Source organism: Cyclopterus lumpus, chromosome 1, assembly GCF_009769545.1.
Source record: "Cyclopterus lumpus isolate fCycLum1 chromosome 1, fCycLum1.pri, whole genome shotgun sequence".
NCBI classification, from domain to species: Eukaryota; Metazoa; Chordata; class Actinopteri; order Perciformes; family Cyclopteridae; genus Cyclopterus; species Cyclopterus lumpus.
In genome coordinates this window covers 22,535,004-22,542,503 of record NC_046966.1, presented here as the reverse complement: position 1 = coordinate 22,542,503, position 7,500 = coordinate 22,535,004, and the positions used below count along the sequence as shown (strand labels likewise).

The following is a 7,500-nucleotide window of genomic DNA, read 5'->3' as shown; positions in this document are numbered from 1 at the left end:
TTCCACCCTCAGTGAACATGAACCTGCAGCCAGCAGCAGGTTAGCTTAGCTTAGCTTAGCATAAAGACTGTAAACAACTAGTCCAGCTCTGTCCAATGGCAACACAATACACCTGTCAGCTCCCCTGAAGCTCACCGACATGTTACATACGGTTTGTTGTTCTACATATAACTTCAACTGTTAACTGTTGAGCTGGCCGCGTTCCTCCCTTTTCCAGCAATTATGCTAAACTAATCTACTTCTAGATCTTCTCATTAGAAAAATATACCATTCAAATATACCATAAGTACGTACACACATTGGGAAAAACTGAACCTGCTGTGTCAGAACTGCAATTTTCTGTGACGTTTGTTGCATGTGAAATAACAAAAATGATATATATATATATATATCAATTCCTAACTTTTTGGGTTTCCAGCTGAGGAGCAACACGCACTTCCAAGTATCTGGTGCAGAATCTCATCGCCGCGTCTCCTTTCTGAAAGTCAGTGTTCATTTCTACCAGAGGACCTTTTGGCTGCTGCTGCTGGTTCAACGACCTCATGTGACCTCATGTGACCTCATGTGACCTCATGTGACGAGACGTTCGGCTGCGGACGAACCCCCCCGCGGGAGCCCGTCCGCCCGTCGTTACCGCGACAGCTTTGTGGGACAAATCCAGCACGAGTCCAGATGTTTGTTTTTTGCTCATTAGAAAGACGAAGCTCTCTGTATGTGACGCACATGCAGCAGGTCAGGTGACCTGGAGACTCTCTGTGTGTCACAGACAATAGGAGGGAAAGTTATACTTATTCTCTAATTAGATATTTCTTGATTTAAATCATCACCAAATTATTTTACAGCTTCCAGAAATATCTGACTCTGAGATCTAATTTCAGGTAAGGAAATCGTGCAGTACACCTAAAGTTTAAACTCTTAGGTGTCCTCACTCCTAACACTCTCTGTCACTGATTTATCCTGTAGGGCCCGGGGGATCGAACCGACAACCTCTCGGTCCAAATTTGGTGAAGTAAAAAGAAGAAAAGGGGAATCGGGGAAATGAGCTGAACCTCCCGTCACGCTGGATTTGTCCCCTGAAAGCTGCGTGTTGACCGACAGATGAACGAGGTCGGAGCAGCTGCTGCAGAGCGCCCCCGCGTGGCGGCGTCTGGTACGACAGCCGTCCTCTTCTTCATCTGTCCGCCAACACCGGAGAGCTGAGCTCTCCTCTGATTGGCTGGCTGGGTCTCTTACCGGTCTTTGAGGTCCATTGGGCTCTGACTCTCTCCGGCGGGGGCGTCCCGACGGCAGCGAGTGACAGGGCGACTGGACGGGGCTCCCGCCGCTCCTCCTCGACGCCTCCTCCTCCGTCAACGTCAGCATCCCCCGGCTGCTGTCCCTGGTGTGGGTCTTTGGACGAACCACCAGCTCCCCTCCTGCAGGGAAGCAAAACGTTAACCAGAGTTACAAGAGGCCGAAAGTCCATACCGATCCATTTTGTATTGACATAAATATTAATTTAATGTCGCTAAACATTAGCTTGCAGAAAGTAACTTTCGGGCTTTCCTACAACAAAGATTTACGGGGTGGTTCGTTGAGACGTAGTTAGCCTAGCTTAGCATAATGACTGGATTCAGTAGGAAACTGTTAGCCTAGCTCCCAACATTTCCAAGTCTGTCTGTCATGTTTTACGACGTTCTTTGAACAGGTGTAGAAATAGTAACGCAACAAGGACTTAGCAATAGTTTACTGCACTGCGGGACTAATACAGGATTATCTTATCTTATCTTATCTTATCTTATCTTAGCGCTGGGATCTCCTGAGTTTGAACCTAAAGGCGAAGCGGAGTTGTCTGAACTTTTGTCATTTAAACTAGCAGAGTGCACCATGGACACATTAAATAGCTCGTTAGCTAACGAATATGCTGATAAATTAGGGGCTAGGCTAGCAGTCCACCCCTGCCCCCAGTCTTTGTGCTAAGCTAGGCTAAACACCTCCTGCGCCTATTATCTGACTTATTAGTAGAACGCTGTTTTGCCCACCAGTCAAGTCTCGCCTGAGAGTGAGATTTAGGTTTAAAGTGCAACCCTTTGATGTAGAATTACATCCAGTATTTAAAATATGAATCCTGCCACCCCTGCAAGGATCTTTTTTTTCTTTTTCCCAGGTGTATACAAAAGCTCCTACCTGCTGCCCTGAGCCTCCTCCTCTCCTCCTGCTCCTCCAGGGGGCGGAGCTCCTCGGGCTCCTCGTCAGTGGTTCCTGACGTGGTCGGTTGGAAGTCCCGTAGCTCCGCCTCTTTGTCGATGATCACCCACTCTTTGCTGTCGAAGTCCTCCTCCTCGGCCAGCGGGACGGAGCGGATGAAGGCGTTGCTGTGCGCCTCCTGGTCGGCCGACGCCACCGACGCCTCCTGCCGGCCGCTGGCCTGCCGGTCGCCGCGGCAACCGGGGTCGACGGACAGCATCTGAGCCGGCTGGGAGGAGTAGACGTGACGGGACGGAGAGCCGAGGATGTCCATCCTGGACCTGGAAGACACAGGGAGCGAGTCAGACTAGAAGACCGGTCAAGACCAACAAAACCCAGGAGTCAACTCTCAAGCTATAATTATGGTCAAGGCTTCATAAGCAAACTGATAGTCAGTTTAAAGCCTTTTTTGATCTCCGAGTGCCGACCAATGACACCGCGTATAACGATTTATCTTTCAAAGCTGAGGCCGAGTCCTTTCAGAGGCCTAAATATGCCTCTTTTCTTTCTTTACAGGTCCAGGGTTTTACCAAGTCTAGACTTATATGATCTAGATTAAATATGATGTCGGGTCCAATTTGGTTTCTATCTTGAGAACACGACTCGTTAAAACTGGTTCTCGGCATCAGCACCAGGCTCTCACGGACCAGCTGGGACCAAGCGAAGAAACCAGTTCACTCGTCGACGTGTGAATGTGGATCCAACATCTGTAACGCTCCTCCAGGGTGTTTCAGATCACCTCTGTCCGTAGGCGTCGGCCCGGCCCTCGGCAGCAGACAGGCGGTCCGATTCGGGGCTGTTGACCCGCCGGTACCTCAAGGACCGACCCTGACCGCTCGGTGACTCCGGGATTCCGCCTCGAACCGGCGACGCGGGACACGCCCCCCGACTCACCTCCTCCTCCTGAGCCCCCTGAGGGAAGGACAGGAAGTGATTGTTTTCACCGGGTGACACACAGCGAAACACAACAACTCAGTCCAGGTGATCCGCAACCTGGTCCCCAACCTTGTTCAGGCTGATCCTGAGTCTGTTGCGGTTGAAGTCCGTGTCCTCCCAGGCTTCTCCGGGCTCCCCGGCGTTGGGGACACCCGTCTCTCCGGGGGGCCGGCTGGGCGGGACCGGGGGTGCGTTCTCCTGATCGCTGAGATGTTCGTCCTGCAGGACTTCGTCGGTGTTCTCTCGCTGGAGGTCTCCGGGAACCGGCGTCACGAGGGCTCTGAGGACGGAGAACCAAGAGAGACTCTTTTAGAAACTCGTCACCATGTGCGGACGTGACGAATGACGATCCTTTTTCTTCTCCCGGTGAAGCTCCAGCTTGATGGAGGCCGATCGGTTTGGTTCTTACCCCACCATGGCGGCGGTGGGTCGGGTGTTGTGCTGTGGTTGTGTGGAGGTGCTGGTGGACAGCGTGACATCGCCGCCGCCCTTCTCCCAATCGAAGGGCTCGTTCTCGGTGATTATTCGCTCCTTCATGCTGTTCTCGAACACCGACATCAGCAGCTGGAAACAGAACGACAAAAGACGCGCTCGTGGATCCAAGCTCGGCCGCTCAGCCCCCCCCCCCGAAGCGGTCCACGTTCACGGTGCCTCACCTGGTAGTCTGGTTTGGTGTAGTAGTCCAGAGCCAGCACGTGGTCCAGGAAGATGTTGAACTCTGAAGGCATGTGTTTGAGCAGCATCCGGTGGTCGTAGCGCTCTTTGATCTGACCAACTTGTTCCTGGAGGAGAGCGGAAGTATTTAAAATCACTTTCAGCCGCAGGCAATTCATGAAGGTTCACGTAGAGGTCTGTATTAATGCGTTTTAAATATATCTAATATTTATATTGTACATACATTGTCTTTAATGTCTTTTTATATTCATCCTGTCATTTGTAATTGAAATATGTATGTACAATGAGAGCGTACGTGTTAAGTCAAATTCCATGTATAATAAAGCCGATTCTGATTCTGATGAATATATGTGTCTTATTTTAGCCCTATATTTTAAATGATGCTCTTTCTTTATGTTTCTACTTGTTTTTTAAAATTTGTTTACATACTATAAAATATGATATAAAATATACAATTATTTATCCTTTTACCACCTTATATCTCTCTGTGTGTGTATGTATGTATTATATATATATATATATATATATATATGGCGAATGATCATCTTATGAAGTAGTTTTTGTCCTCATGTTTGAGTAAGTACGTTAAAAAAAACCCACAGAAACCAGCGAAAAATGAAACTGTGCATTTGTGTGTTGTTATTAAAACAGCAATAACTGATTGTTTTGTTTTCAGCATGAAGAAGCAGTAAACACAATCTTCACATTCAAGTTATTATTTCCACATCCGGCGTTTACAGAGCTTACAGAGGTTGTTCATAAGGAGTAAACTATATGGAATAATCTTAATTTATTCGGGTTATTGCAGTTGTAGTACATGTACATGGAGGTACTTCTCAGGGGAAACGAGTCTGACCTTATCTTTGATCTTTCGCCACGGCAACTGTCCAACGGCGAACTCCACCAACATGTAAAACAACGACCACAGGTCGTCATGGCGACCCATTTCCTGCAGGAACAAGGGGCGTCGTTGGTCACGTTAGTGGCGTCATCCATTCGCAACATGGCGTATTTAATTAATTACCGCTGGCGGTCACACGAAAAATATAATATAATATAAAATATAAACGTTGAATATTTACATTGTGATTTAAAGAGCGGAGCCACACCCACCTTGTTTTTGTGAGCGTTGACTGAAGCGTAGCGGACCGTCCCTCTGAAGCCGGCCACCGTCCTCGGCTGAACACAAGACCAAGAAAAGTTAGTCAGCGGACTCGCCGACGACCGGTGGAAATGAATCTTATGATTTATTTTTTTAAATTCACGTTATGCAACAAATAAAAACATAATTAAAAACCGTATATAAAAAGTTTGGTCTAATTTACTTCTTGCCAGACAGCTGATCAGCGAGAGCCGTTTACCTTGTTTAATGTATTGATCAATAAATTAAATCTATTTAAAGAAAATGCAATAAGTTAATGAATGCCAGGCTTTCCACGGACCTTTAATGCGACGAACAAAACTTAAAAGTCACGCCTCTGTGTGTAAAAACAGCATCATAAACATTATAAACTCATTAAAAACACATTTGTGTTCATAGAACCCGCTCCGCTGTGTCTTTGCACTTATAATCCAAGTTTATCATATAATTATTCTGTGATCACGAGAAGCAAATAATAGGAATAATTATCACTTACATAAAAAAAATATATATATATATATATATATATATAAATATGAACTCCAAGGTGTGCCGCTTCCTTTAATCCGATTTGTGTTTCTGGCGTCGACAAAAGTGAATTAAACCCAAAACGCACAAAAACAACCAAATAATGACGCAAACAGAAGCAGGGGGTCACGCTCCATCGGGACGTTTCCATGGTGACATTATTGTGTGGTGGGCAGGATGCGATGACGCGCTCAGGTTGCCATGACGACTGGGAGACGCGCCATGACTCCAGAGTGGATAAATGGATTTACTGTACAGGTGAAATATTCACTCGCCCTGTGTGTGTGTGTGTGTGTGTGTGTGTGTGTGTGTGTGTGTGTGTGTGTGTGTGTGTGTGTGGGGGGGGGGGGGGGGGGGGGGGGGGGGGTTTTGTAAACAAACAACAAGTTTTGTTTACAGTCTGTTCCTCACTGACATCATCGCGTTTATTTTTGACGTCAATTTGACGAGAACATGTAGAATTGATGATTTTTTAAACATTTTTAATCGCGCTCGATCTTCTTCTCTCTCTTTGTTGGTGCATTGCTGCCCCCTGTTGGTCAGTGGAGTATAACACCGTTGGCAGGAACCTGTATAAAACTGCTCCACAGCACCAACGCCACAGGGAAACTTTAATCTGAATTACATGACTTTAAAATATAAGAATATTAGAATTTTTCGAATATCATAATTTTTTGGAGCCTCAACTCTGCATTCACGGCAAAGTTCAGCCTGTTACTATGATGATTATGACTATTTATACGTATAGATTATGTTGACATTAGATGTTAGGAAACATGTACAGCCACTAATTGTCAGTTGGTATATATATACATACATACATACATATATATACACACACATATACATATGCATATATATATATTCAAGTCAGATATTTGGACTGGTCTCCAAATTGACCCTAAACAGGTCAGGTATTAGCATGCTAACCTTACGTTAGCTTTGTCAGTATATATATATATATATATATATATATATATATATATATATATATATATATATTTATTTACATTTATTCAGGTCATATGTATTTTTAGAAAGTCATGTGACAGCTCATGAGGTTTGCTTTTGATTGGACGGCGCTACAGATTTCCACATCAACTAACATTAGAAACATTCCTGGTTGACGTGAGAGAAAACTATGTAATAAGTAATAATGCGAGTACTTAATGTGCGGATGAAGTTACACTGAACACACCAGCGTGGTCTTATTATTAGCAGCACTTTCATCTCTGACGGTGACTAACAGGTTCTATTATGGTTTCGCTTTCCGGTAATTTCTTCGGCCTTCAGCCCCGTGACTCCTCTGTCGCTATAGAAACCACTCACATCCCTGGGTAACCATGGAGATGATGGAGAAACGGGAGGCATGCACGTCAAAATCATAAGTCCAAAGGAAACTGTAAGGAAAAAAAAACAAAAACAACACTGAAACACAACGAGATGAAAGTAGAAACACTGAAAACATAAATCATTGATAAAAAAAGAAAGTGATGATCGGTGATCAATAAAAACTGAACGTCGTGCAACTGATGTGAAAGTAAAAGGTTTTACATGAAGTCACACAACTCAGTCAGAACATTATAAAACTTATATATATGTATATATATATATATATATATATATATATATATATATTTCATATAAATAAATATATATATATATATATATACACACACACATATATATATATAAAAAATATATATATCTTTTTAAGTTAAAACTTTATTATATAACGTATACGAGATGAAATCAATAATAACAGTAAGAGATCATCTTAAAAACAGAGTTTTGTGAAAAAGAGGCAGATGAATATATAAAACAAACGGCACGGAGAGAAAACTATGAATTGCGACTTTAATCTCGGAACTCCAACTTCATTTTCTGAATAATCTAAATCTGAAACTTCATCTGGAGGAGACGAGGAGACGAGGAGACGAGGAGACGAGGAGACGAATGAGCTAACAGGAAACTGACACAGAGGAGAGGAAACG

The 7,500-nt window shown here is 44.3% G+C and overlaps 1 protein-coding gene across 1 annotated transcript in view; it reads right to left on the bottom strand.

The window, feature by feature from the left end:
- Positions 1 to 7,500, bottom strand: part of ttbk1a (tau tubulin kinase 1a) — a 39,285-nt gene that overhangs the window by 14,602 nt on the left and 17,183 nt on the right. Inside the window, exons 7-14 of the mRNA XM_034558037.1 lie at positions 4,951 to 5,016; positions 4,694 to 4,786; positions 3,819 to 3,944; positions 3,572 to 3,726; positions 3,232 to 3,442; positions 2,966 to 3,138; positions 2,167 to 2,507; positions 1,234 to 1,412 (exon numbers count right to left, since the gene is read on the bottom strand). Of these exons, the coding sequence (XP_034413928.1) occupies positions 1,234 to 1,412; positions 2,167 to 2,507; positions 2,966 to 3,138; positions 3,232 to 3,442; positions 3,572 to 3,726; positions 3,819 to 3,944; positions 4,694 to 4,786; positions 4,951 to 5,016 (1,344 nt within the window). The remainder of the gene's footprint in view (positions 1 to 1,233; positions 1,413 to 2,166; positions 2,508 to 2,965; positions 3,139 to 3,231; positions 3,443 to 3,571; positions 3,727 to 3,818; positions 3,945 to 4,693; positions 4,787 to 4,950; positions 5,017 to 7,500) is intronic.